General features: G+C 57.1%; 2 protein-coding genes across 5 annotated transcripts in view; one reads left to right on the plus strand and one right to left on the minus strand.

The window, feature by feature from the left end:
- Positions 1 to 18,050, plus strand: part of LOC119938121 (phosphodiesterase 4D interacting protein) — a 55,684-nt gene extending 37,634 nt beyond the window's left edge. The window contains 17 exon segments of the mRNA XM_038757826.1: positions 979 to 1,214; positions 1,852 to 1,906; positions 2,863 to 3,095; positions 4,244 to 4,437; positions 6,662 to 6,791; positions 7,249 to 7,395; positions 8,784 to 8,903; positions 11,223 to 11,421; positions 11,611 to 11,693; positions 12,871 to 13,107; positions 13,282 to 13,392; positions 13,485 to 13,717; positions 14,455 to 14,604; positions 15,108 to 15,246; positions 15,518 to 15,564; positions 16,327 to 16,378; positions 17,117 to 18,050. Coding sequence (XP_038613754.1) covers positions 979 to 1,214; positions 1,852 to 1,906; positions 2,863 to 3,095; positions 4,244 to 4,437; positions 6,662 to 6,791; positions 7,249 to 7,395; positions 8,784 to 8,903; positions 11,223 to 11,421; positions 11,611 to 11,693; positions 12,871 to 13,107; positions 13,282 to 13,392; positions 13,485 to 13,717; positions 14,455 to 14,604; positions 15,108 to 15,246; positions 15,518 to 15,564; positions 16,327 to 16,378; positions 17,117 to 17,244 — 2,494 coding nt within the window. The 3' untranslated portion in view covers positions 17,245 to 18,050.
- PRKAB2 (protein kinase AMP-activated non-catalytic subunit beta 2) lies at positions 24 to 25,406 on the minus strand. 4 transcript variants are annotated; one of them, XM_038757728.1, is made up of 11 exons: positions 25,171 to 25,403; positions 22,283 to 22,449; positions 21,827 to 21,920; positions 21,342 to 21,462; positions 20,654 to 20,787; positions 20,222 to 20,290; positions 18,751 to 20,067; positions 12,835 to 12,944; positions 8,765 to 8,851; positions 1,879 to 1,965; positions 24 to 63 (listed from the first exon to the last, which is right to left on the minus strand). In XM_038757728.1, the coding sequence occupies exons 1-7, from the start codon at positions 25,333 to 25,335 to the stop codon at positions 19,990 to 19,992; spliced, it is 828 nt and encodes a 275-aa protein (XP_038613656.1). In that variant the 5' UTR covers positions 25,336 to 25,403; the 3' UTR covers positions 24 to 63; positions 1,879 to 1,965; positions 8,765 to 8,851; positions 12,835 to 12,944; positions 18,751 to 19,989. The 4 variants fall into 4 exon arrangements, with proteins under 4 accessions (XP_038613656.1, XP_038613657.1, XP_038613658.1 ...); XM_038757729.1 differs by lacking the exons at positions 24 to 63; positions 1,879 to 1,965 and adding an exon at positions 4,292 to 4,466; XM_038757730.1 differs by lacking the exons at positions 24 to 63; positions 1,879 to 1,965; positions 8,765 to 8,851 and adding an exon at positions 11,283 to 11,401.
- Between the last annotated feature and the right edge of the window lie 1,982 nt (positions 25,407 to 27,388).

Below are 27,388 nucleotides of genomic sequence, written 5' to 3' on the forward strand. Positions count from 1 at the left end.
CCACTCGGCTGCTGTGTGACCTTGGGCAAGTCACTTCACTTCTCTGGGCCTCCGTTACGTCCCCTGAAAAATGGGGATTAAGACTCTGAGACCCATATGGGACAGGGGCTGGATCCATCCGGATTAACTTGTAGGTCACGGGGTCAAATCCCGACTCTGCCCATTGTCAGCTGTGTGACTTTGGGCAATTCACTTCTCTGGGCCTCAGTTACCTCATCTGTAAAATGGGGATTAAGTCTGTGAACCCCCCGTGGGACAACCTGATCACCCTGTAACCTCCTCAGCGCTCAGAACAGTGCTTTGCACAGAGTGAGCGCTTAATAAATGCCATTATTATTATGTCTATCCCAGCGCTTAGTACAGTGCCTGGAGCATAGTCAAGCGTTCAACACATACCCTAAAGTAACAACAACAACAATAAAAAGCAGGACAGAGCACAGTCTGGGCTTGGGGGTCATTGAGCCAAAGGGCAAGGTGTGGGGAGCCGGGCCCTGTTGACATCTGGGGGACGGGCTTGTCCCGGGCCCTTTTGGGACTAACGGTCCTTCCGGCTGCCTTGGCTGGGGTCTCGGAATATCCTTGTGGGGGTCCGCACCTGGGGGAACCGGGGCCTTCCCGGCGGGGTCTGGGGGAGGGGCCTGGGTCCGCGCCCACTCTGGAAGTGTGTGTATGTTGCGGGTGAGGGGACGGAAGGCTTCAGATGGAGCTCGCGGGGCCTGTCATTGCTCAAGGGCGAGAGCACGGGATGGGGCGGATCCAATCGATCCGTGGTATTTATTGGGCGCTGCACTAAGCGCTTGGGACGGTACAACAGAATTAGCGGACACTTTCCCTGCCCAGATCGAGGTGCTAGACTAGATGGGGAGAGGGGCTTCCCCCCCACCCCGCCCCCGATTCAGCCCCTGCAGGACGGGCCTGGGGGGGTCCCTCGGCTGCGGCCCCCATGGCCCCGCTCCCCCCCCCTCTGTGTCCGCCCAGGAAATACGACTCCCTGATCCAGGCCCAGGCCCGGGAGCTGTCCCTCCTGCGGCAGAAGGCCCGGGAAGCCCGCGGGCTGGGCCACCTCCTCGCCCAGCACCTGGCCGGCGCCGTCAAAGCCTTTGAGGACCTCCTGCGCAGCGCGGACATCGACTACTTCCTGGGCCGGAGCTTTCGCGACCAGCTGATTCGGGGCCGCCAGCTGGCCGAGAGGCTGGCCAGCAAGCTGAGCCCCCGTGAGTGCCCCCTCCCACCACCCGGGAACGGACCACCAGCCCCGCTCCATCCGTCAATCGACTGAGCGTCTACTGGGTGCAGCGCACTGGACTAAGCGCTCGCACGGGAGAGTCCGATATAATAACAGTGGTATTTGTTAAGCGCTTACTATGTGCCAAGCACTGTGCTAAGCGCTGGGGTGGCAGGTTGTCCCACGTGGGGCTCACGGTCTTCATCCCCATTTTACAGATGAGGTAACTGAGGCACAGAGAACTTAAATGGTTTGCCCACGGTCACACAGCAGACAAGTGGCGGAGTCGGGATTAGAACCCACGTCCTCGGACTCCCATGCCCGGGCTCCTTCCACTAAGCCACGCTGCTTCATAACAGAGTTGGTAGACACGTTCCCCACCCACAACGAGCTTGCAGTCTAGAGGACGTTCCTAGCCCGCCAACCCCGTTAGACGGACTGGAGGCAGGGAGGCTAGGGGGGCGGTGGGCGGAGAGGGGAGACTGAGAACACACATCCAGGGTCCTGGGGTCCGGGAGAAACCCGAAGGTCCCTCGGGGAACAAGGGATTGGGGCTGGGCCGGGCCGGGCCGGGCCGGGGCCAGGCCTCCCCTCCGCTGACCAGCCCTCTCTGGGATTGGCTACAGGAGGCAGCTCGCCCTTGGACGACCCACCTGGACGCGATTTCTTGGCTCCCAGCAGGTATCCGGGGGTGTAGCCCTCCTGGGACACGGATGCCCGGCGCGGGGTGGGGGTCGGTCCTGAGGAGAAAGACGATGTGGGGAGGGGGAAGGACCCTTTCCAGGCCCGGCCTCTCCCCGTTTCCCACCTCCCCACCATTGGCGCTGCTCTGAGAAGCCACCCCATCCCCGCCCCGGAGAGGGGCACCCCGGCTAAAACTCCCCTCCCTGCTTCCCTCCCTTTCCTTTCTTCATATTCATGTCTGTCTCCCCCTCTAGACGGTAAACTCCTTATGGACGGGAAACTTGTCAGCTAAATCTATGTATTGATTGTAATAATAATAGTAATAATAATAGCATTTATTAAGCGCTTACTATGTGCAAAGCACTGTTCTAAGCGCTGGGGAGGTTACAAGGTGATCAGGTTGTCCCACGGGGGGCTCAGAGTCTGCATCCCCTTTTTACAGATGAAGGAACTGAGGCCCAGAGAAGTTAAGTGATTTGCCCAAAGTCACACGGCTGACAATATTGGTGGAGTCTGGATTTGAACCCATGACCTCTGACTCCAAAGCCCGGGCTCTTTCCACTGAGCCACTCTGCTTCTACCGTCCCAAGCCCTTAGTAGTAGTAATAATAATGGGATTTGTTAAGCGCTTACTATGTACCAACCACTGTTCTAAGCGCTGGGGTTGCCCCACGTGGGGCGCACAGTCTTAATCCCCATTTTACAGATGAGGTAACTGAGGCCCAGAGAAGTTAAGTGGGTTGCCCGAGGTCTCACAGCAGACAAGTGGCGGAGCCGAGATTAAAACCCACGTCCTCTGGCTCCCAAATCCGGGCTCTTTCCACTAAGCCCCACTGCTTCTCACGGTGCCCTCCCTGCACATAGTAAGCGCTCAATAAATACGATGGATTGATTGATTGATTGATTTCTTTCCGCCGCCCCGCCCCCGCCCCCGCCCCCCCCGCTCCGGCCAGGCTCCAGGAGGAGCTCCAGGAGAAGGAGCGGGTCATCGAGGCCCTCCAGGCCAAACTGGACGCCCGCTCCCTGACCCCGTCCAGCTGCCGCTCCCTCTCGGACTCCCAGCGCTCCCCCAGCGTGGCCTCCTTCGTGTCGGACGAGCTGGACGCCTGCTCCGACGGGGACGCGGCCAGCGAGGACGGCCGGCGGGAGGAGCACCGGACGGACCGGACGGACCGGACACGCCCAGGTAGCCGTCCGACAGCCTTGCAGCTTAGGCCCGGGTTCTTTCCGCCCTTACCCGCGTTCTGGCAGGGGGCCCGGGTGGTCGCGGCCCTTATTTTCCAGTCTTTAGTGCCCTCAACCTAAGTCCTTGCACCGTCTACCATACTCCTCTCCCCACCTCCGCCACGCGTGGGGGTCCTGAGGGCCAAGAGAGAGCAGGATTTTGTCTGAAGTGCCGGGGTTGTCTGGGCAAGGGAACCGGAGACCCAGGCGTCCTGATTCCTTCCCCCGAGGGCCCTCCCTGCCGGCTTCTGTATCTCGGAGGAGCAGAGCCCCCCCCCCCCCCATCCCCTTTTCTGGTACTTGTTAAGCGCTTACTATGTGCCAAGCATCGTTCTAAGCGCTGGGGTTGGTACAGGTTAAGCAGGTTGGACGCAATCCCTGTCCCACATGGAGCTCACAGTTTAAGTAGGAGGGAGTAGGATTGAATCTCCATTTTACAGATGAGGTAACTGAGGTACAGAGATGTTAAAGAGCAAGGGCTTTGGAGTCAGAGGTCATAGGCTCAAACCCCGACTCCGACGATTGTCCGTTGTGTGACTATGGGGAAGTCACTTCACTTCTCTGGGCCTCAGTGACCTCATCTGTAAAATGGGGGTGAAGACTGTGAGCCCCCCGTGGGACAACCTTTTAGACTGTGAGCCCACTGTTGGGTAGGGACTGTCTCTATATGTTGTCGATTTGTACTTCCCAAGCGCTTAGTACAGTGCTCTGCACATAGTAAGCGCTCAATAAATACGATTGATGATGATGACAACCTGTTCACCTTGTAACCTCCCCAGCGCTTAGAACAGTGCTTTGCACATAGTATGCGCTTTATAAATGCCACTATTATTATTTATTAATATTAAGTACTTGACAAGGTCACCCGGCAGACACGTGGCAGATCTGGGATTAGAACCCAGATCCTCGGATTCCCAGGACCGGGCTCTTTCCACAAAACCACGCTGCTGCCCGCTGTCCTGGACGGCTCTTCCCCTCGCACCAGGGTCCTCGGGATGGGGGTGGGGGGGACGAGATTCCCGGGGCGGCGTCTCCGGGTTCAAGGCCGGAGCCTTGGGCCCCCGGGTCGCCGTGACCTGCCTCGCCGTCCCTCCTGCGTGGGTGTCGCAGATGCCCCCGGCTCCTCGGGGGTCGTCCTTTCAGCCCGCCCTCCCTCCCCCTCCGGGACCCCGAAAGCCGCGATGGGCAGCCGCGCCACCGCCGTGCCCGCTCCCCGGGACCTCTGCCACCACGGCATCCAGGCGCCCGCAGGTACGACCCACCGGAGGGGGCACGGAGATTCCTCGGGCGATGCCCGCCGGGGGGTCAGTCTGGGGGAGGAGAGGATGTGGCCCTGGAGGAGGGAAGGGGGGCATGGTTTCCCCACCCGCGTTTGCAAGCAGCCCGCTCCCCCTCTATTTGTCATTCACCCATTAATCATGTGCAAAGCACTGTTCTAAGTGCTGGAGAGGTTACAAGGTAATCAGGTTGGCCCCCGGGGGGCTCACAGTCTTAATAATAATAATAATAATAATAATAACGATGGCGTTTATTAAGCGCTTACTATGTGCAAAGCACTGTTCTAAGTGCTGGGAAGGTTACAAGGTGATCAGGTTGGCCCCCGGAGGGCTCACAGTCTTAATAATAATAATAATGATGATGATGTTTATTAAGCGCTCACTATGTGCAAAGCACTGTTCTAAGTGCTGGGAAGGTTGCAAGGTGATCAGGTTGGCCCCCGGGGGGCTCACAGTCTTAGTCCTCATTTTACAGTTGAGGCCCAGAGAAGTTGTGACTTGCCCAAAGTCACCCAGCTGACAAGCGGCAGAGCCGGGATTTGAACCCGTGACCTCTGACTCCAAAGCCCGGGCTCTTTCCACTGAGCCACCCCGGTTCTTCCGATTCCCAGGCCCGGGCTTTCCTCCACTAAGCCCACCCTCCCAGTGACCCCGGGGTTTTGGCATTCACCCCATCGTCCCCGGCAGGCTCAGTGGGCAGTTTCCCCACTGTCTTCTAGACTGTGAGCCCACTGTTGGGTAGGGACTGTCTCTATATGTTGCCAACTTGTACTTCCCAAGCGCTTAGTACAGTGCTCTGCACACAGTAAGCGCTCAATAAATACAATTGATGGATGGATATTTATTGAACGCTTACTGTGTGCAGAGCACTGTACGAAGCGCTTGAAAAGTACAATACAGCAATAAAGAGAGATAATCCATGCTCACAACGGGTTTACAGTCTCGGGGGCGGGGGGGGGGGCGGGTCTGGAGACAGACATCAAAATAAGTAATCAGGCATCGATATAAATAAATAGTATAGATATAGACATACATCCATATGTATGTGCTGTGGGGCGGTCTATAAGCGCCTGTGGACAGGGAACGTGTCTACCAATTCTGTTGTATTTCATTCATTCATTCAATTGTATTTATTGAGCGCTTACTGTGTGCAGAGCGCTGAACTAAGCGTTTGGAAAGTACTTCCCCAAGCGCTTAGTTCAGCGCTCTGCACACAGTAAGCGCTCAATAAATAAGATTAATAGAAAGAGCAGCGTGGCTCACTGGAAAGAGCACAGGCTTTGGAGTCGGAGGTCATGGGTTCAAATCCCAGCTCCGCCAACTTTCAGCTATGTGACTCTGGGCAAGTCACTTAACTTCTCTGTGCCTCAGTTCCCTCATCTGTAAAACGGAGACTAAGACTGTGAGCCCTATGTGGGACAGGGCTGTGTCCAACCCGATTACTTTGTATCTAGCCCAGCACTTCATTCATTCATTCAACCGTACTTATTGAGCGCTTACTGTGCGCAGAGCACTGGACTAAGCGCTTGGGAAGTCCAAGCTGGCAACACCTAGAGACGGTCCCTACCCAACAGCGGGCTCACGGTCTTGAAGATAATGATGGCATTTATTAAGCGCTTACTATGTGCTAAAGCGCTGTTCTAAGCGCTTGGGAAGTCCAAGCTGGCAACATCTAGAGACGGTCCCTACCCAACAGCGGGCTCACGGTCTAGAAGGGGGGGACAGAGAACAAAACAAAACATACTAACAAAATAAAATAAATAGAATAAATATGTACAAACAAAATAAATAAATAACGATGCCTGGCACATAGTAAGCGCTTAACAAGTCCCCTAGTAATAATTATTATTATTAATAATTAATAATTTATTTATTTATTTTTCTTGTACATAGCTATTCGTTTTATTTTGTTAGTACGTTTGGTTTTGTTCTCTGTCTCCCCCTTTTAGACTGTGAGCCCACTGTTGGGTAGGGACTGTCTCTATATGTTGCCAATTTGTACTTCCCAAGCCCTTAGTACAGTGCTCTGCACATAGTAAGCGCTCAATAAATACGATTGATGTTGATGATATGTTGCCAATTTGTACTTCCCAAGCGCTTAGTACAGCGCTCTGCACACAGTAAGCGCTCAATAAATACGATTGATGATGATGATGATGATAACGGTGTCTCCCCTCTCTCCCCGTCTGTCTGCCTGTCTGTCTGTCTGTCTCCAGGGCTTCGCTTTAAGCCCTTCCCCCAGCCCCCGCAGGTCCCCGCGGGCCCGCCCCCGCCTCGGGGCGCCCCTTCCCCCGCCCTCCCCGGCGGCTGGGGTCCGCCCAAGGTGTGCGTGGCGGAGGCGCAGCAGGAGCTGCAGCGGCTGCAGAAGCAGTTGGGAGAAGGTGAGGCTGGGCAACGTGGCCCGGCGCCCCCCGCCATGGGCGGGCTCGGCATGGCTTGCGCTGGGGGGGGGGGGCGGGCCCCGCTCGCTCTGGCCGCAGCTGGCACCGGGCACCGTGGGGGGTGGAGGGGGCGGGGGGGACGTCCCTCCGGTCCCCGCCCTCGAGGCCGGGGCCGTCCAACCCCACCAAAGGCCCCTCCGACGGAGTGCGCTGGGGGCGACCCCATCCCTCCGGGAGGGCCAGGCCGTTGCAGGGTCCAGCTGGTGTCCGGCCGGTGTTTCCTGCCCACCCACGGGCCGCTGGCCATCCGAGCGGCCCCTCATTTTAGTTAGTCCAGGCCCGGGCCGCCCCCTCCCCATTCCCTGCCCCCCGCCGGAGCTGTGCTGACCGGCTCGGGGCTGGGGGGAGCGCCTCGCTGGCCCTCCCTCCTTAAGCCGGCTCCTTCCTTCCCTCCCAGGAGCTGCTGTGGCCTCCCTCCGTCCTCGACAGCCTCGCCCCTCGGGGGTCCCTGCAGCTCAGCTGCCGGCGCCGCGGCAGGGGAATAACTGGGGGGCGACGGGGGGCGGCGGCCCGGCCCCTCGGCCCACCTGCCTGGGATTCCCAGGTAAGGACCCAACTTGTACTTCCCAAGCGCTCAGTACAGTGCTCTGCACACAGTAAGCGCTCAATAAATACGATTGAATGAATGAATGACCTAACGCAGGCCGGAGCCGCCCCTGCCCCAGGGAACTGGCCCGTGGAGGCTAGAACCCGGGCCTGGGGGTCAGGAGGGCGTGGGTTCTAATCCCGGCTCCGCCACAGATCTGCTTGTGTGTCCTTGGGCGAGTCACTTCAAGTGAGCCCCACTTTGGACAACCTGATCATTTTATTTTATTTTATTTTATTTTGTTAGTATGTTTGGTTTTGTTCTCTTGTCTCCCCCTTTGAGACTGTGAGCCCACTGTTGGGTAGGGACTGTCTCTATGTGTTGCCAATTTGGACTTCCCAAGCGCTTAGTACAGTGCTCTGCACATAGTAAGCACTCAATAAATATGATTGATGATGATGATGATCACCTTATATCCCCCCCAGCGCTTAGAACAGTGCTTTGCACATAGTAAGCACTTAACAAATGCCATTATTATTATTATTGTTATTATTCTCTGGGCCTCAGTTCCCTCCTCTGGAAAATGGAGATTTGAGACTGCGAGCCCCACGTGGAATGGGGACTGTGTCCAACCCGATTTGTTTGTATCTCCCCCCCCCCATGCTCAGAACAGTGCCTGGCACATAGTAAGCGCTTAACAAATACCACAATTAATATTATCATCACCATCATCATCGTTGTTAGTATTAATAATCATAATGATTGTATTTGTTAAGCACTTAACTACATGCCAAGCACTGCGGTAAGCACTGGGTAGATACAAGCAAATCTGATGTGACACAGTCCCTGTCCCATGTAGAGTTCACAGTCTCAATCCCCACTTTACAGATGAGGTAACTGAGGCCCAGAGAAGTGAAGTGACTTGTCCAAGGTCACACAGCAGACCAGTGGCGGAGCCTGGATTAGAACCCATGACCTCCTGATTTCCAGGCCCGTGCTGGCCACTATGCCAGGCTGCTTCTCCACGCCATTATTGACATTTTAGCCAACCTGTTCCTCCGGGCGGTTCTTCCCTGCTGCCTTGGGTGGCTGGAGAAGCACCGCTGTACGACCGCAGGAGGTTTTATTTATTTATCTATTTATCTATTTATTTATTTTACTTGTACACATCTATTCTGTTTATTTTATTTTGTTAGTATGTTTGGTTTTGTTCTCTGTCTCCCCCCTTTTAGACTGTGAGCCCACTGTTGGGTAGGGACTGTCTCTATGTGTTGCCAACTTGGACTTCCCAAGCGCTTAGTACAGTGCTCTGCACACAGTAAGCGCTCAATAAATACGATTGATGGATTGATTGATTGATTCTGGTACTCGCGCCCAGGGTATTTACCGCATCTCGCCCTTGCCAGGTGACCCGCTGAGCTTCTGCGTCCCCGGTCCGGAGCCGGCGTCCGCCCAGGCCAGGGAGAACCGGGTCCTTCGGGAAGAAAACCAGAGACTTCAGGCTCAGTTGGACAACCTTTCCCGAGGTGGGAGCCGCGGCCTCGACCCCTGCCCCACCTACCCCTCTCCCTCTTCCCCGGGACTCTGGGGGTCCTCTTGCCCCTCCCTCTCCCTGACGGCCCAGCTCAGCCTCCTGGCAAAGCTCCTCTCCACCTGCCCGACCCTCCTTAATAATAATAATAACTATTATTATTATGGTATTTGTTAAGCGCTCACTATGTGCCAAGCACCGTTCTAAGGATTGGGGTAGATGCAAGGTAATCAGGTTGTCCCACTTGGGGTTCACAGGTTTAATCCCCATTTTACAAATGAGGTAACTGAGGCACAGAGAAGTTAAGTGGGTTGCCCAAGGTCGCACAGCGGACAAGTGGCGGAGCCGGATTGGAACCCACACCCTCTGACTCCACAAAGCCACGCCGCTTCTCCTTCTCCCTCAGCTCCGTCGCCGGGCATTGGAGCAACATGGCCGGGCAGAGAAGAAGCATGGCTTAGTGGAAAGATCACGGGCTTGGGAGCCAGAGGTCATGGTTTCTAGACCTCTAGACTGTGAGCCCGCCCGCAGTAGGGACTGTCTCTATATGTTGCCAACTTGTACTTCCCAAGCGCTTAGTCCAGTGCTCTGCACACAGTAAGCGCCCAATAAATACGATTGAATGAATGGTTTCTAATCCCGGCTCTGCCACTTGTCAGCTGTGTGACTTTGGGCAAGTCACTTCACTTCTCCGGGCCTCAGTGACCGCATCTGTAAAATGGGGATGAAGACTGTGAGCCCCGCTTGGCACAACCTGATGACCTTGTATTCCCTCCAGTGCTTAGAACGGTGCTTGGCACATAGTAAGCGCTTAACAAATACCATTATCATTGTGGAAAGAGCCCGGGATTTGGAGTCAGAGGTCATGGGTTCAAATCCTGGCTCCGCCAATTGTCAACTGTGTGACTTTGGGCAAGTCACTTAACTCCTCTGGGCCTCTGTTACCTTATCTGGAAAATGGGGATTAAGACTGTGAGCCCCCCGTGGGACAACCTGATCACCCTGTAACCTCCCCAGCGCTTAGAACAGTGCTTTGCACATAGTAAGCGCTTAATAAATGCCATCATATTATTATTATTATTATTCCCTGGGCCTCTGTTACCTTATCTGGAAAATGGGGATTAAGACTGTGAGCCCCCCGTGGGACAACCTGATCACCCTGCAACCTCCCCAGTGCTTAGAACAGTGCTTTGCACATAGCAAGCGCTTAATAAATGCCATCATATTATTATTCTTATTATCCTCTGGGCCTCTGGTACCTTATCTGGAAAATGGGGATTAAGACTGTGAGCCCCCCGTGGGGCAACCTGATCACCCTGTAACCTCCCCAGCGCTTAGAACAGTGCTTTGCACATAGTAAGTGCTTAATACATGCCATCATATTATTATTATTATTCTCTGGGCCTCTGTTACCTTATCTGGAAAATGGGGATTAAGACTGTGAGCCCCCCGTGGGACAACCTGATCACCCTGTACCCTCCCCAGCGTTTAGAACAGTGCTTTGCACATAGTAAGCGCTTAATACATGCCATCATATTATTATTATTATTATTCTCTGGGCCTCTGTTACCTTATCTGGAAAATGGGGATTAAGACTGTGAGCCCCCCGTGGGACAACCTGATCACCCTGCAACCTCCCCAGTGCTTAGAACAGTGCTTTGCACATAGTAAGCGCTTAGTAAATGCCATCATATTATTATTATTATTATTATTATTATTATTATTATTATTCTCTGGGCCTCTGTTACCTTATCTGGAAAATGGGGATTAAGACTGTGAGCCCCCCGTGGGACAACCTGATCACCCTGTAACCTCCCCAGTGTTTAGAACAGTGCTTTGCACATAGTAAGCGCTTAATAAATGCCATCATCATTATTATTATTATTAGGATCCGGGGGGCTCCTGGCACCTCTGTTGTCCAACCCCCGGCCAGGTGCTGGTACCAGGTCGCCCCTCGCCCCCAGACCTGGGCCTTGCCTGTGGGATCCCCGGGAGGGGGGGGGGGGAGGGAGGAGGAGGAGGGAAGGAGGAGGAGGAGGAGGGGGGAGGGAAGGAGGAGGAGGAGGAGGAGGGGGGAGGGAAGGAGGAGGAGGAGGGGGGAGGGAAGGAGGAGGAGGAGGGGGGAGGGAAGGAGGAGGAGGAGGAGGGGGAGGGAAGGAGGAGGAGGAGGAGGGGGAGGGAAGGAGGAGGAGGAGGAGGGGGAGGGAAGGAGGAGGAGGGGGAGGAGGAGGGGAGGGGGAGGAGGGGGGGGGAGGAGGAAGAGGAGGCCATCTGAGTGCCCGCTGCGGGCCGCCCCGTCCCTGGCGCCCCGCAGAGCACGCGGAGCGCCTGGAAGCCCTGCAGGGGGCGCTGCGGGCGTCGGAGGCGCGGCGGCAGGAGGCGGCGGAGCGGGAGCGGGAGCGGGAGCGGCGGCGGGACGAGCAGTGGCGCCTCCTGGCGGACGCGCAGGACAAGCAGCGGGAAGTGCTGCAGCTCCGCCAGGACCGCCTGGCCCTAAGGGACAAGCCCGGGAGGTGAGTCGGTCGGTCGGTCGGTGGGTGGGTGACACCTCGGGCCGGCCTCGTCCCCGGACTCCGGTGCCCGGCTAGACGCCCCAATCAATCAATCCATATCAGTCAATCAGTGTGGTGCCACCCTCCCGAAGCGGGCACCCCCGCTTGACGGTGGCCCCCGCCTGAGCCCACCGTGCCCACCTCCCGCAGGCTGCAGTGGCAGTGGGAGCCCGTCCAGGCCGAGGTGCAGGTCTTCGAGAGTCTCTCCGGCGGGTCCTCGCGGGCGCTGCCAGGTGGGCGCCCCTCTCCCCTCCGGCCCCAGGTGCCCCGACGTGGGGCAGCGGGGAGGAACTGGCTGCTAGGAGGCTCGGCCGGCCCGGGCCCCTGGGTCTCTCCTTCGCCGCCCACCCGGCCCGGAGCGCCGTAGGGGAGCCAACCCAGACCAATTGGGAAGGGCACTGGGCCTGACTACCGCAATTGGATTTGCCGAAATATGGCAATACATCAGTGAGGAATTTGGACCAGGGACCGTCGTGGCACCTCGAAGGGAAACACCCAGATGTAGGAAGCGGGAGAGGCGTTTTCTGTGTTCTTAAACTACAGTCCCCGGCCTGCCCAAACCAGCTCTCCTCCGTCTCGAAATGGGGCCCAGGAGGCCAGGGACTCTGTGCCGGTGCCTTCCTGAATGCCCACCCTCATGGTCAGGGATAGAGCATCCCACACCTCTGTTTCTTGCCCAGTGACCCAGCACAGAATATCCCACACCTCTGACTCTCCCACAACCACCCATGACTCATTCATTCATTCATTCAATCGTATTTATTGAGCACTTACTGTGTGCTGAGCACTGTACTAAGCGCTAGGCAAATCAGCAACATCCATCCCACCCCCCTGACTCTCCCCCAGTGACTGAGAATGGACCAAGCATGGCCTAGTGGCAAGACCGTCAGTTTGGGAGTCAGAGGACGTGGGTTCTAATCCTGGCTCCACCACTTGCCTGCTGTGTGACCTTGAGCAAGTTACGTAACCTCTCAGTGCCTCAGTTACCTCATCTGTAAAATGGGGATTAAGACTTTGAGCCCTATGTGGGACAGGGACTGTGTTCAAGCAGCGTGGCCCAGTGGAAAGAGCGCGGGCTTGGGAGTCAGAGGTTGTGGGTCCTAACCCCGGCTCTGCCACTTGTCAGCTGTGTGACTTTGGGCAAGTCACTTCACTTCTCTGTGCCTCAGTTACCTCATCTGGAAAATGGGGATTAAGACCGTGAGCCCCATGTGGGACAACCTGATCACCCTGTATCCCCCCCAGTGCTTAGAACAGTGCTTTGCACATAGTAAGCGCTTAAATACCATCATTATTATCTACCCCAGCACTTAGAACAGTGCTTGACACATAGTAAGCACTTAATAAATACCAAATGATGATGATTATTATTACCTTTGACTTTCTTCCGATATCTCTGCTGCGTTTCAGCTTGCAGCGAGGAAGGGGCCCCCGGAACCCCTCTGAGCAGAGACCTGAGCGGGCTGGTGGCTGAAGTCCGAGCCCTGCGGAGCCAGTTAGAGCACAGCATTCAGGTGAATGATTCCCTGCGGCAGCAGCTGGAGCAGCAGCTGGATGGGAATTTCAGCAAAATCCACCTCGGCCCCTCCTCCCCCGTCCAGGCCTTCCCGGCCACAGATCCGGAGAGACCGGCCCAGCTCTTCCCAGGTGGGGGCCCTGCTCTGGCAGCGGGGGTCAGAGGCGGTGGTGGTGGTGGAAGAGGAGGAGGGGCGGGATAGAGGTGGGGATGGGTTCGGGGACAGGGCGGTATGGGGGCAAATCCTGTGCTGAACCAGCTCCGGCCCTCGAGGCGTCAACCACAGAAATGGCCCGATTTTCCAGACACCATCCTTTCACCTCCCGTGCGGGATGTCGGCATGAACTCCCCAGCTCCCACTTTCCCTGGCTCTGATGCCGAGGCTCCCAGCCTGGAGCCCTGCTCCAGGATGGCAGGTACTGGGGGGCCAGGGGTGCATGGAGGGGGGGGTGGCTGAAGGGCCTGAGGACGTCCTGGGGCCTCTGCTGACCCAAGGTCCTATCTACAGTCTCAGGGCCGGGCCCGGATGCCGGCCGGGCCAGGAAGGAAGATCCCGTGCTGGTCGGGGACTGTGCCCCGGGCACTTGCGCCAGCCTGCAGAGCTGCCATGTGGTGGGGCACGTGGATCATTTTGGGGCTCTGCAGCAGCAGCTCCTGGAGGGCCAAGGACTGGTCCAGGGGATGGTGAGACTGCTGCAGCCCAGCGCCCGAGGACCTGGCGGGGAAGCCCTGGGCCTTGAGGTAATCAGATTGAGGGCTCCACTGGCCCAGCCCCCACACCCTGGCTCCCAGCCCTCCAGGCCCCTCGATATGCCCTTGTCTCTCCCAGAGTAGCAGGAGGCCCAGGAGATCTTGGGAGATGGAGAGGCCAGGCTTTCCATTTCTGGAGAGGAAATGCACCCCAGAGTCCAGCTTTGGTCCTGGTCTCTGTGGCAAGTGGGGTTGAACCAGGATCTCCCCGACCAGCAAACCCTGCTGGTATCCTGGTCCCACCCCAGGATAGGTATTCAGCCCTTCCCCAATCCCTTTTCCTCAATCGGGGAGGAGTCAGGGGGCCCAGAGGCTGTAGGGCAGGGGGAGGGCAGCCCTGGCAGAGGCCCGGGATCAGGGGGCAGGAGCTGGGCAGGCAGGGGTTCAGGCAAGGCAAGAGTTGGCAGGCAGATTGGTAGGTGGGATGTGGCGGAGGAGTCAGTTGGGAGAGAACTTCAATATTTTGCTTGGAACAGGGACTGGGCACCTTCTGGGACTATAATGGCAACTGCCCTCCAAGGGTGGAGTCTCCCAGGGGCTGGGGAATGACCCTGTTGAGTGGGGATTGGATCTGGATCCCCTTCCATCCCTTCCTCCTGCCCTGCCCCTTTCCCTTCTCTCATTCTACCCCCATCCTCCTGGGCACTCCGTAGCTACCAGTCATACCTCTGGGCCTCACTCAGCCCCCTGGCAGCGTACTGGAGCCCCTTCCTCCCCACTCCTTCCAGTCCCTTGATGGTGCCAGCTTCCGCCAGCTGTGGGGCAGCACTGCCACTCTGGGCCAGATCCTGGCAGAGGCCACCTCCCTCCTGGCCACCTTCTGGACTGTGGCGGCGACTCTGTCGGGCCCCCTCAGCCCCGCTCAGGGCCCGCAGGCGGTAAGTGGGGAGCAGCCGGGCTGTGGGCAGGCGCAGTGGGCAGGACGCATACCCTCCCCGCCCCCCCACACTGGTTGGGGGGCAAGGGAAGGACAGATGATGTCCATGGTGGCAAATAGATCAGCCACCCACACTAAGGCCCCCCAGCGCAGAGGGTGCTGTGGCCTGCCCACTGGAAGGACAGCCCAGCCCAGGGGCTTCCTCGCTTGATTGGCCCACCCCAGCATCCAGGCTCCCCCAGAAGCGGGGGCCTGTGGGGAGCTGCAGGGTCCAAAGACCATCACGCAGCCACCAGCCTCAGCACAGGACAGCGATGGGGCTGACCCCACTTCCGTCTAATGTTTATTTGCCCGTAGCCTGCGTTCCCTCAACTGAAGGCTTCTTGGGCCTGGGTGCCGGGCGTCCCTGACCACTGAGGCTGGGATCCAGGTGCCAGGCGGGGCGGCCCCTCTGGAGGTGAGGTCAGAGGTTAGAGCTCTGACCTCTGCCAGGTGTTCTCACAGGAGGAGTCGGCAGGCGGGGAAATCTGGGAGCTGAGAGCCAAAGTGTCGGAGCAGGAGAGTCGCCTCCGAACAGCGGCCCAGCGCCTGCACAGTTGCCAGCAGGCTAAACAGAGTCTGGAGCGGCTGGTCGTCAGTCAGCGTGAGTGGCTCTGCCCACAGTGCCAGGTTGGGGGGGGGGGAGGGGACAAGGGGGCAGACAAGGCCAACCCCTTCCAGATGGGTCAGACGGGGTGACCCCGGCAGCAGGGGACAGCCTAGTTGGCAGGCCAGGGAGACGAGGCCCTTGTGGGGGTGGAAGAAAAAGTCCACCCTGGCCTCTCTCCTCCTGTGGCCATACCATGGTGGCATGGGGAGCAGGGGACGGGTAGAAGGTTTGGTCCAGCCCCCAGGAAAACCTCTTCTTGTTTCAGTCACTCAGACTCACGATGTCTTGAAGAAGGCCAGATCCAACTTGGAGGTGAGAGGCTGGCCGGGCAAGGGTCTCCCCACTACTTCACCAAACCTACACCCCCATCTGGAGCTTAGCTAGGGCAGGGAGAGTTACTCTCAGTCCCACCCTTGTTCTCCTTGCGTCTCCCCGAGACTAGACATCTCATGCTCAGCAGGGAGGTGGGAGGAAGGCAGGTGGAGAGGCCGAAGAGCCTGGGGCAGGGGCTGAGACCAGGAGTGCTGTGATGAGGTGAGGTGGGGCTGACCCAGAAAAAGGTGGGCCGGGGGGGCGGGAGGGCGGGAAAGTAGGATAGCGGCAGTGGAAGAAGAAAGGAAGCAGAGAGAGCTGGGGCTGGGGGGCTGTAATTGAGCTCGTTTAACCATCCAGTGTGGGGCTGGGCTGCTGGCTCACCTCGCTGGACAGAGCAGGCAGCAGCCGGGCCAGGAGTGAAGGGGAAGCGGTGGGGTCCTTCCACACCAGCAGTGCCCTGTCCTGCAGAGGTCACGAGAGGCCACGCCCAGTGGGCACCTTTCTGTGGGTCTGGAATTTGGCAAGGATGGAAGATCCTGCAGGGAATCTATCCCTGGGGATGGGGTCAGGGAAGGGACTCCAGCCCCAATTCTAGGCCCAGAACAGTGTGGACTGAGACCCGACTGGCCCCCAGTACGAAATCCCCATCAGAGGGCCCTGAGTTGGTTTCCACTGGCCCTTATCTACAAGCCTAGGCTAGCTTCAGTTAACTCCCCTCTGTCTTTCTCTGCTGTCTGTTTCTCTGCTGGGCCTCTTCAGAAGGACCCTCACAAGATTTTTCCTGGAAAGTCTCCTCCATCTTCCAGTCCCGGTAAAGACCACCCACCAATCCCCATATGTGTTACCGAGGGGCCGGACTCTGCCCTGCTTACATTCCCCAGGATCTTCCTGGCCTAGTCATGCCTGGCGGTGGGGTGTGGAGGGGGGTTGGGGCAGGCCTTGTTCTCTCAACTCTTCCCTGAGGGTTGGGCATGGCTCAGGGCATTGTCCACGTGATCTCTTGCTGCCCCACAACTTCTGGGGCGTGGGTACTGGACCACCACTATCCTGGCAAGGAGAGGGTATGACCCTGGGTGGAAGCTAGGTAATTGTAGACCAAGACTCCTAGTTTCCAAAAACGCTTTCACATTAATGAGCTCATTTTATCCTCACAAACAGCCCTGTGAGGAGAGATAGGTGTTTTATCACCAGTTTGCAGGGAGGGAAATGCCCACGGTCAGACTGCAGGCCAGTGACTGAGCCCGGACTAGAACCCAGCTGTACTGACCAGATGTGTGCTGTCCCTGCTAGCTCACTCTGCCGGGACAGTAGAGGGCTGGACACTCATGGCCGAGGAGCCGCTGGGCTGGGATCGGGTCTCTCGGCTGCAGCTTCAACCAGGGAGAGGCGCAGGTCCAACTGTGGCCTCCCCCCTCCACTCCTCCTGCGTGCTTTCTGCACCTCATTCAGTCAATTGGTGATATTTATCGAGCCCCTGGCTTCTGCTTGCCCCTTGTGCATGACTCCCCACCCTCTCACCTGCTCCCCACTTTGTTCTTTCTACCTCCAGGAGCCACCCCCCCGAGTCCTATGACTGCTGTCTTCCAGGAGCTTGGCGCCAAGTGGAGTCCCCAGCGCTGTCTGAGGCAGCGGGAGGACTGGGCCTGGCCCTGCCTGACCCCGATGCCCAACTTCTGAGGGAGCTGGGACCCACCCCTCCAGAGCTGGCGAGGGCAGAAGGAAGTTGGGGAGAGGGCAGGAGGGGAAAAGGATTGTAGGGGGACAGAGCAGAGCAGGCCTGAGGAGAGAAGTGGATGGGGACAGGTGGAGTGACTGACCGTTTGGCGATCCTGCTGCTTGCTTGAGGGCTGGCCCGGTGAGATGGGCTGTAGCCCAGAGCTCTCCTTCCTAGGCTCAGCCCTAAATTAGCCATCCCGGAGGGAAAAACCTCCTCTCCATCCCCACCCCCATTAACCCTTCCTTTACTCCCTCCCAGAGCCACAGACCCCAGGGACATGAAGGAACAGAGAAGCCTTGTACTGCTGCCCGTGGGGAAACAAAAGCCAGACTTGGGCCTGCTTTCCCAGGGCAGAGAGCCTGGGCCCCTCCCATCACCGAGAAGGAGCACACCCGGGTGGGTGGGGCTGATCCCACTCAATCAATCAATGGCATTTCTTGAGCACCTACTGTGTGCAGAGCACTGCACTAAACGCTACAGTAGTTAGTGATGGAGTTCCCAGCCTAGCAAGGGAGACCAACAGAAGCGGGCTCCCCCCAGGCCCCGCCCGGCCCACGGCTCGTGCATTTGGGGGGCAGTGTGGGGTCCGAGTCACCATCCTCCCTCCCCGCCAGAGTGGGATGGGCCCCCTCTTCATAGGGGCTGAGAGAGATGGCTGGGGCGTGCGGCGTGCTGCTGCTTGCAGGGCGTGCGTAGACGTTAGGCCCCTATGTTGGGGATGCCCCTGCCTGGGACGCAGTGTGTACAAAATAAACGGTTGTCATCACATGGTGCCTTCAGCCTGCTGAAGGGGAGGGCGGAGGGAGACGGATCCCATCCCACCGGGCACCCCAAACATACTCCGGCTGGCCCAAATGGTAGCAGCAAGCTGGTTGGGATAGGGGCTCTGGGCAGGGCCTCACATCCACTCCAGCCTTGTGCTTCCCGCTCCCGCCCCGCTGGCTCATTCTAGCCTTGTGCTCCCCCCACACTCCGCTGCCTCATCCTGGCCTCGTGCCCATCTCAAAGCTCAGAGCCAGGCCCTGCAGCAGACAGCTGCAGTGTCAGAGCTTGGACCCGAAGGCAAGAGGCTCTAGGGACTGTATATGTTGCCAACCTGTACTTCCCAAGCGCTTAGTACAGTGCTCTGCACACAGTAAGCGCTCAATAAGTACAATTGAATGAATAAATTAACAGGCCCAGGCCTCCTCTTCTCTGAGCTAGACAGACCTCCCTCGACTGAGAGGGCAGCTAAAGGCCATCAAGGCTGTTGTCGGACTCGGTCCTCGCGGTGTCCCTGGCACACTGGCAAAAAAAAAGGGCATGTTCCCCAACTCCCTGCCCCCTAGCCAGGCTGGATTACCTTGTGCCTTGGTGGTACCCCATCTCCCCTCAAACAGCTTCCAGACCAGCCCCTCCACTCTTCCCCACCCCACCGCCTCCTCTCTGCCCCCTTCCCTCATATTGAAACAGCATCCGGCACATACCCATTTCCAGGATAGATGTTGTTGAGGCCTCATTATGAGTGCAGAGAGGCAACTCGGGGGTAGCCTTTTATTCAAGACATACAGCATTCCTGTTCGCAGCCCAGCAAAGGCTCCTCACCCCAACAGGGCATCAGCAGTAGGCTGTGGGGGAAGAGGACCACGGCAAGCTCTGCAGGGGAGGGGCAGGGCTCACCCCCCCGGCTCCTCGGGCCTGCTATCTCCTCACCAGATAGAGGCCTCGTCCCCAGCAGCGTGGCTTCCCTTGTAGAGGGGAGAGGGGTCAGGGATGGAGGGGTACATTGGCCCCAGTGAGGAAGGGAGAAGCATCCCTGTGGACCAAGGGCCATTGGGGGAGCCCAGGATGGACATCTCCCGGCCTCTGGCCCCGGGGCAGAGTTGGCCCACCCGTCCTCGGCAGGGGAGGAACAAGCCGGCCAGGCAGCAGCAAAATTGCGGGCAGCAGGTGGGGTCCCATTGGTGGTGGGCACCGAGACCTGGCCAGCTCAATGCCCCTGCAGTGGCTCGCTGGCTGACCGACCGACTATGCCGCAAACACGGGCCCAAGTCCACACAAGCACATGCAGGCATATGCTATCGCACAACAGATCGAGGTGGTGACCCAGGTGAGGTGGGGCGGATGGCCCAGTGGGATTGGCTGGGTGTAGTTTCCCTGGCAATAGTCCCATCATCCATCCCACCCCAGGTAGTGATCCCTTGGCCTTGGGTGGGCGACCCCAGGTCCCAGTCCGCGTCTGGACCAGGGGAGGGGGCAGGAGGGAGAAAGAGTAAGAGGAGGTGTGGGGGGAAGGAGATCAGGCTCCGCATGGTCTCTGGGGAGAAACCCACTGCAGCCTTGGCACAGCAGCGGCGGCCAGGGCAGGGAAAGGTCACAGGATGCTGTTGCTGAGGATATGAAGAGGCCGTCGGTCCGTCTGGAGCGGTCACTTCAGTCCCAGGGAGGAACCGGGGTGGGGCTGCAGGGGTCCGGCAGGCTCACCGGCTCAGGCAGGTGAGAGCCAGTCGGTCCAGCCCCCTCGGGCCCTGCTCACCCCCTCTGGGCCCTCAGGCAGCAGCGTGGGCCGACCTCTCCCCGCATCCTCGTTCACGGGACAAAAAGCACCGAACTCTCCTCGGGCCCAGGCGCGCAAACAGGGCCACAAATGCACACAGCAACCTCCAAGCCACACTGGGCTCCGGGCGTGGGGCTGCGGCCCGGCCGGCCGACTGACTCGCAGGGGCTCAGATGGGCTTGTACAGCAGGGTGGTGACATACTTTTTTTTGTAGCGGTGAGTGGCGCTGAGGACCATCACGCTATCCTGAGGAGGGAGACCCTGTGTGACCTCAACATCCTCCAGAAGGAGGTCAGAGAGATTCTGGGAGGAGCCAGTGCTCGGGAAGCGGGGTGACCTCAGGCCTGCGGGAGTGAGGGAGCCCCTGGTTGGCCCTGCCCACCCAGGACCCCACTCTTACCTTGATAGACAGCGCGTACAGGTGGTTGAGCATGACATGGTTGGGTTCCGGGAGAAGGGCCGGGTCACACTGGAAGGGAGAAACCCACCCTAAGTGAAACATGCCCTATTCACCCACAGCGCCCATCGCACCTGCTCACCCACCTGGCTGCCCAGGGCCTGAGCACCACCCCAAGGGAGGCAGGAAATGGAAACAACGGGGACCAGCCCACGGGAACTCAAAGCACTCTGGGTGGGATCCAGCACCAAGGGCTGAGTGTCCCAGGAACAAGACAAGAGCATTTTCTGCTAGGACTGGGGCCCTGGGGGAGGGGGCCTGGCCGGCCCACTGAGGCTCTTGACGCAGGCTATGGCCAGGGTCTCTCCTTGGCCCGAGAACCTTAGTCCCGAGCACGGAGCCTCCCCGGCTGAGGGGAAGGGGTGGAGTACTCACAGAGACGTTAGTGTCCTTGTTCAGAATAATCTGGAGTAGGTGAGGAGGGAGGATGGGTGGAGCCCTGGAGCGTTCCTCAGATCGAAACACGTACATTTCCTGGCCATACAGGCCAGGTGGGGAGCCGGACAGGTCTGGGGAAGAGTGACCCAGGCATCACGGGGGGGCAGGGGGCACCATTCCTACTCAAAATTCCCTGGCGCTAATTCTGGGGACAGCAGTGGGGAGAGGCAGTCACCCTGATGGAGTGGAAGGGGTTATTCTGGTGGGGAGGTGCCATCCCAGGACCCCTGGGTTTTGAGAAGGTAAATGGGGGGTCCCCTGGTTAGGCCTGGCCTGCCTCTGGACATTGGCCTGAGCCCCCAGCTTGGGTCTAACTCAGGCATCTACACTACCACTGGACTCCATATCTCAGGAATCCCTAACATCTGCTCCTGCCTTGCTCCTTAAGCCACCTCTCAGACAGACGGGCGTGGGCCAGACCCCAGCCCAGACTGACCTCCCTCAGAGCCAATAAGCTTAGGGAACTACATTCCCTTTGGTTCTGGGGCTTCCCTGAGTCCGGACCCCATGACCCCGGACCCAACTCCCAGACCCACGAGCCTCTGCCAGAGGCTGGGCCGTCTCCAGCGGGCACAGGAATGAAGAAGGGTTCACGGTCGGGGCTCTGGATCTCCCCGAGAGTCACCTCTGCAAGAAGTCTCTGAGCTCTCCAGAGAGTCCAGCTTCAGAGCATCAAACACCTCGAAATCCGACTTCTTGACCTGGATCCAGTTGTTAATGGTACCGAGCTGGCTGGTGACCATGGGCTGAAAGTGAAGGCGGGAAGGGATGACACAGCCCCCCCCTCGGCTCCTCCCTGTCCCCGCCTAGCACAGCAGCAGAAGCCTGAGTCACTGGCTTCTTGGGGGCATCCAACGTGGGTGGGGGCTCAGAGGGAATATCAGTGGCGGGGGACTCCCAGTGTTGCCACGACCTTGAGGGAGATGCCAGCTCCCCTTCCCTTGGACCGGAGGACACGGAAGACCCCGTCCATCCAGCCGGCAGGTCCCAGTTTTGTTTCCTGCCACGCCCCTTGGAGCCACAGGGCATCCACACCGGATGGAGGAAAAGGCAGACAAAGCCGGACCCCCCCAAGCCCACAGACCCCTGCAAGCCCGTTCCCGGACTCACCTCCGACGGGTCGTGGACCCACTGGCCATCCACAAAGAACTTGTACTGGTGCTCCCCCTCGGGAAGGTCCAGGATGGCCACAAAGTCGTTGTGGCTGTGAGGGGACAAGGGGGTGGGATGGCCAAGGGGCCCGCCCTGCCCTCATCTGGGCCCCCGCCCTCTGCCCGCCCTGCTTCTCCATGGGAGGGTCCGGGCCGACCTCCCCATGAGGGCACCAGTAGGGAGGGGCCCGGTTCCTGAGGGTTTGTGCGCTCAGGCAATTCACAAACACAGGACAAGGGAGGAGGAGGAGGAGGCCTTCTTTGCTGAAACTCATCGGGAGCAGTGGGCAAATCTGGGGTGGGGGGGCAGGGGGACGTGGGTGCAAATCCATCCCCATGCACGTCTCTTGTGGCGCTGTGAGAGAAGTGTGCCCTCGCTCCGATGGGCCCCTGCCTCCCTTCCCTGGCGGTTCACCTCTTGATCAGAGGGATCTTGGCACTCCAGTTGTTGAAGGAGCCAGAGATGAAGACCTCCCTGCCGCCCTCAGACCAACGGATAACAGTAGGGCGAGCCTGCTGCATCGGCCTCACGGATTCCTCCAAGTCCTGCGGCCAGGACACGAAGTCCCGGTCCCCGGGGAGCTGCAAGGGACAGCCAGGATCAGCCTGGGCCTCCAGAAGGCACCCACCCTGGCCTGGACCTCCTATAGAGATGGGACCAACTAAAGAGCAAACTTTAAGCAGCCAATCCTTAAGCCTGAAGGCAGACCTGAGTCTGGAAAGACTCTGGTAGGACCTGCTTGTGGGTGGCTCAATCCAACAGAGAAGGGATTGGACCACCAACAAGGCTCTTCCTGGGCCACGCTGTGGGAAGCATAATCCAGAGGGTTGCCAGTGTTTAGTATAGTGATCTGCACACTGTAGGCACTCAATAAATACAACCGAATGAATGAATGCCAATGGGTTCGAATCCTGCCCCTGCTCCTGGCTAATCCCTCTTCCCCTAGATCCCCCACTGACTCCTGGGCAGAAGGTGAAGGGCAGGGGGCCAATGTGAAGTCCAACTAAGGTTCGATCGCCCACACCAGCCACGTGATGTCCCACCACATACTGCCGGCCTGCAAGGGCAACCCACAAAGTCCTTCCATCTGTTAGCCGTCAGCTAGCCTTCCACTCGAGCTGAGAGAATAGGGTGGGTAGCCAAAGCCCCTGCCTATGCCCTAAATGTACGCTGCCCGTCCCCTGAACCAGTACCCAGGGGATTGGTGCCCCTGTCCTCCAAGCTCCTGCAAATCGGCTGCCTTGGAGCGGGGGAGTGGGTAGGGAACAGGAGAAAGGGGGTGGGGGGCAACTCAACCCTCCCCAGGCAGAACTCGAACTCTCCTATGGGTCAGATGCTCCTGACCAATGGCCTCTTCCTCTCTCCTGCCCCTCCCACCACCCCAACCACCATCTTGATAATAATAATAATGATGGCATTTATTAAGCGCTCAGTATGTGCAAAGCACTGTTCTAAGCGCTGGGGAGGTTACAAGATGATTAGGTTGCCCACGGGGGGCTCACAGTCTTAATCCCCATTTTACAGATGAGGTAACTGAGACCCGGAGAAGTTAAGTGACTTGCCCAAAGTCACCCAGCTGACCATTGGCAGAGCCAGGATTTGAACCCAAGGCCTCTGACTCCAGAGCCTGTGCTCTTTTCCACTGAGCCACGCTGCTTCTCTGCTTCCCCATCTCCTCTCCCGCCTCCACCCACAAACCACTCCACCTCCCACCCTCACTAGCTTCTCCCTCATCCCACCCTCCAACCACCCTCACCACTAACTCCTCCCTCCCCCTCCAACCACACTCATCACTAAACTCCTCCCTCACCCTTCACCCTCCAACCACCCCCACCATTAGCCCCTCCTTCATTCGGTCGTATTTACTGAGCGCTTACTGTGTGCAGAGCACTGTACTAAGGGCTTGGGAAGTCCAAGTTGGCAACATCTAGAGACGGCTCATCACTAAACCACCCCCACCATTAGCTCCTCATTCATTCGGCCATATTTACTGAGCACTTACTGTGTGCACAGCGCTGTACTAAGGGCTTGGGAAGTTGGCAACATCCGCCAAGCTAGCTGTCTTCCTCCCTTCAAGACCCTACTGAGAGCTCACCTCCTCCAGGAGGCCTTCCCAGACTGAGCACTTTCCTTCCTCTCCCCCTTGTACCCCTCTCCGTCCCCTCCATCTTACCTCCTTCCCTTCCCCACAGCACCTGTATATATGTATATATGTTCGTACATATTTATTACTCTATTTATTTATTTTACTTGTACATATCTATTCTATTTATTTTATTTTGTTAGTATGTTTGGTTTTGTTCTCTGTCTCCCCCTTTAGACTGTGAGCCCACTGTTGGGTAGGGGCTGTCTCTAGATGCTGCCAACTTGTACTTCCCAAGCGCTTAGTCCAGTGCTCTGCACACAGTAAGCGCTCAATGAATACGACATTGATTGATTCTCTGTCTCCCCCTTTTAGACTGTGAGCCCACTGTTGGGTAGGGACTGTCTCTAGATGCTGCCAACTTGTACTTCCCAAGCGCTTAGTCCAGTGCTATGCACACAGTAAGCGCTCAATAAATACGACTGATTGATTGATTCTCTGTCTCCCCCTTCTAGACTGTGAGCCCACTGTTGGGTAGGGACTGTCTCTAGATGCTGCCAACTTGTACTTCCCAAGCGCTTAGTCCAGTGCTACGCACACAGTAAGAGCTCAATAAATACGACTGATTGATTGATTCTCTGTCTCCCCCTTTTAGACTGTGAGCCCACTGTTGGGTAGGGGCCGTCTCTAGATGTTGCCAACTTGTACTTCCCAACCACTTAGTCCAGTGCTCTGCACACAGTAAGCGCTCAATAAATACGACTGATTGACTGATTGATTCTGTCTCCCCCTTTTAGACTGTGAGCCCAGTGTTGGGTAGGGGCTGTCTCTATATGTTGCCAACTTGTACTTCCCAAGCGCTTAGTCCAGTGCTCTGCACACAGTAAGCGCTCAATAAACACGACTGATTGACTGACTGACCGATTCTCTGTCTCCCCCTTTTAGACTGTGAGCCCACTGTTGGGTAGGGACTGTGTCTAGATGTTGCCAACTTGTACTTCCCAAGCGCTTAGTCCAGTGCTCTGCACACAGTAAGCGCTCAATAAATACGATTGATTGATTGATTGACTGATAGAGGCGGTCCCTACCCAACAACGGGCTCACAGTCTCCTTCACCCACCCCCGTTAGCTCTTCCCTCCCCCCTCCCCCGCCCTCCGTTGGCACCGGGGGCACCGTTGTCTCCTCCCCAGGTCCCGGGGCCCTTGGTGGGGGCGGCACCTTGGCGTCGGGCAGGCTGAAGAGGCCGGGGTCGTCGGTGCTGCCCACCATGATCTTGTGTGCGTGGTCCTTGCCGGGGGGGTGCCCGGCGGCCCCCTCGGAGCGGGGCGCCTTGGCCCCGTGGCCGCGCTCCCCGCTCAGCCGGTCGCTGGCGGTGTTCCCCATGGCGGCCCTCACACCCTCTGACGGGAGACGACAGGCGGAGAAGGGGACGAGGGAGGAAGAGGGAGGGAGAGGGAGGAAGGAGGGAGGAGGGCCGGAAACACCCAGGGCGGGACAGTCCTGCAGACCCCTCCCCAACCGAGCTCTCTTCCTCCCTTCAAGCCCCTACTGAGAGCTCACCTCCTCCAGGAGGCCTTCCCACACTCAGCCCCCTCCTCCCCCTCTCCAGCCCCCCCATCATCATCATCAATCGTATTTATTGAGCGCTTACTATGTGCAGAGCACTGTAGTAAGCGCTTGGGAAGTACAAATTGGCAACACATAGAGACAGTCCCTACCCAACAGTGAGCTCATCATACCTCCTTCCCTTCCCCACAGCACCTGTATATATGTTTGTACATATTTATTACTCTTTTTATTTATCTTACTTGAACATATCTATTCTATTTATTTTATTTTGTTAGTATGTTTGGTTTTGTTCTCTGTCTCCCCCTTATAGACTGTGAGCCCACTATTGGGTAGGGACTGTCTCTATATGTTGCCAACTTGGACTTCCCAAGCTCCCCCTCACCCCCCCCTCCATCCCCCCCCCCCCCGTCTTACCTCCTTCTCTTCCCCACAGCACCTGTATATATGTATATATGTTTGTACATATTTATTACTCTATTTATCAATCTTACTTGTACATATCTATTCCGTTTATTTTATTTGGTTAGTCTGTTTGGTTTTGTTCTCTGTCTCCCCCTTCTAGACCGTGAGCCCGCTGTTGGGTAGGGACTGTCTCTATATGTTGCCAACTTGTACTTCCCAAGCGCTTAGTACAGTGCTCTGCAATCAATCAATCAATCAATCGTATTTATTGAGCGCTTACAGTGTGCAGAGCACTGTGTTAAGCGCTTGGGAAGTATAAGTTGGCAACATATAGAGACAGTCCCTACCCAACAGTGGGTTCTGCACACAGTAAGCGCTCAATAAATACGATTGATTGATTGATTCACGCTGCTCCTGGAGGAAGGTTCCCTCCCTTTCTAAAGCATTAATTAGTCCAGTGCTGTAAGCGCTCAATATATACGACTGAATGAATAAAGGCCCGTTCCCTTTGGGGTCACCTCACAGACCCTCCTTCTCTTGTACTTGTACATATCTATTCTATTTATTTTATTTGGTTAGTATGTTGGTTTTGTTCTCTGTCTCCCCCTTCTAGACTGTGAGCCCGATGTTGGGTAGGGACTGTCTCTATGTGTTGCCGATTTGTACTTCCCAAGCACTTAGTACAGTGCTCTGCACACAGTAAGCGCTCAATAAATACGATTGATTGATTGATTCACGCTGCTCCTGGAGGAAGGCTCCCTCCCTTTCTAAAGCACGAATTAGTCCAGTGCTGTAAGCGCTCAATTTATTTATTTATTTTACTTGTACATATCTATTCTATTTATTTTATTTGGTTAGTATGTTTGGTTTTGTTCTCTGATCCCCCCATCTTACCTCCTTCCCTTCCCCACAGCACCTGTATATATGTATATGTTTGTACATATTTATTACTCTATTTATCTTACTTGTACATATCTATTCCGTTTATTGTATTTTGTTAGTATGTTTGGTTTTGTTCTCTGTCTCCCCCTTCTAGACTGTGAGCCCGCTGTTGGGTAGGGACTGTCTCCAAGTGTTGCCGATTTGTACTTCCCAAACGCTTAGTCCAGTGCTCTGCACACAGTAAGCGCTCAATAAATACGATTGATTGATTCACGCTGCTCCTGGAGGAAGGCTCCCTCCCTTTCTAAAGCATTAATTAGTCCAGTGCTGTAAGCACTCAATATATACGATTGAATGAATAAAGACCCGACCCCTTTGGGGTCACCTCACAGACCCTCCTTCTCTTGTACTTGTACATATCTATTCTATTTATTTTATTTGGTTAGTATGTTTGGTTTTGTTCTCTGTCTCCCCCTTCTAGACTTTGAGCCCGCTGTTGGGTAGATGTGTTGCCGACTTGTACTTCCCAAGCGCTTAGTACAGTGCTCTGCACACAGTAAGCGCTCAATAAATACGATTGATT

The sequence above is a fragment of the Tachyglossus aculeatus genome, chromosome 16, assembly GCF_015852505.1.
Source record: "Tachyglossus aculeatus isolate mTacAcu1 chromosome 16, mTacAcu1.pri, whole genome shotgun sequence".
NCBI classification, from domain to species: Eukaryota; Metazoa; Chordata; class Mammalia; order Monotremata; family Tachyglossidae; genus Tachyglossus; species Tachyglossus aculeatus.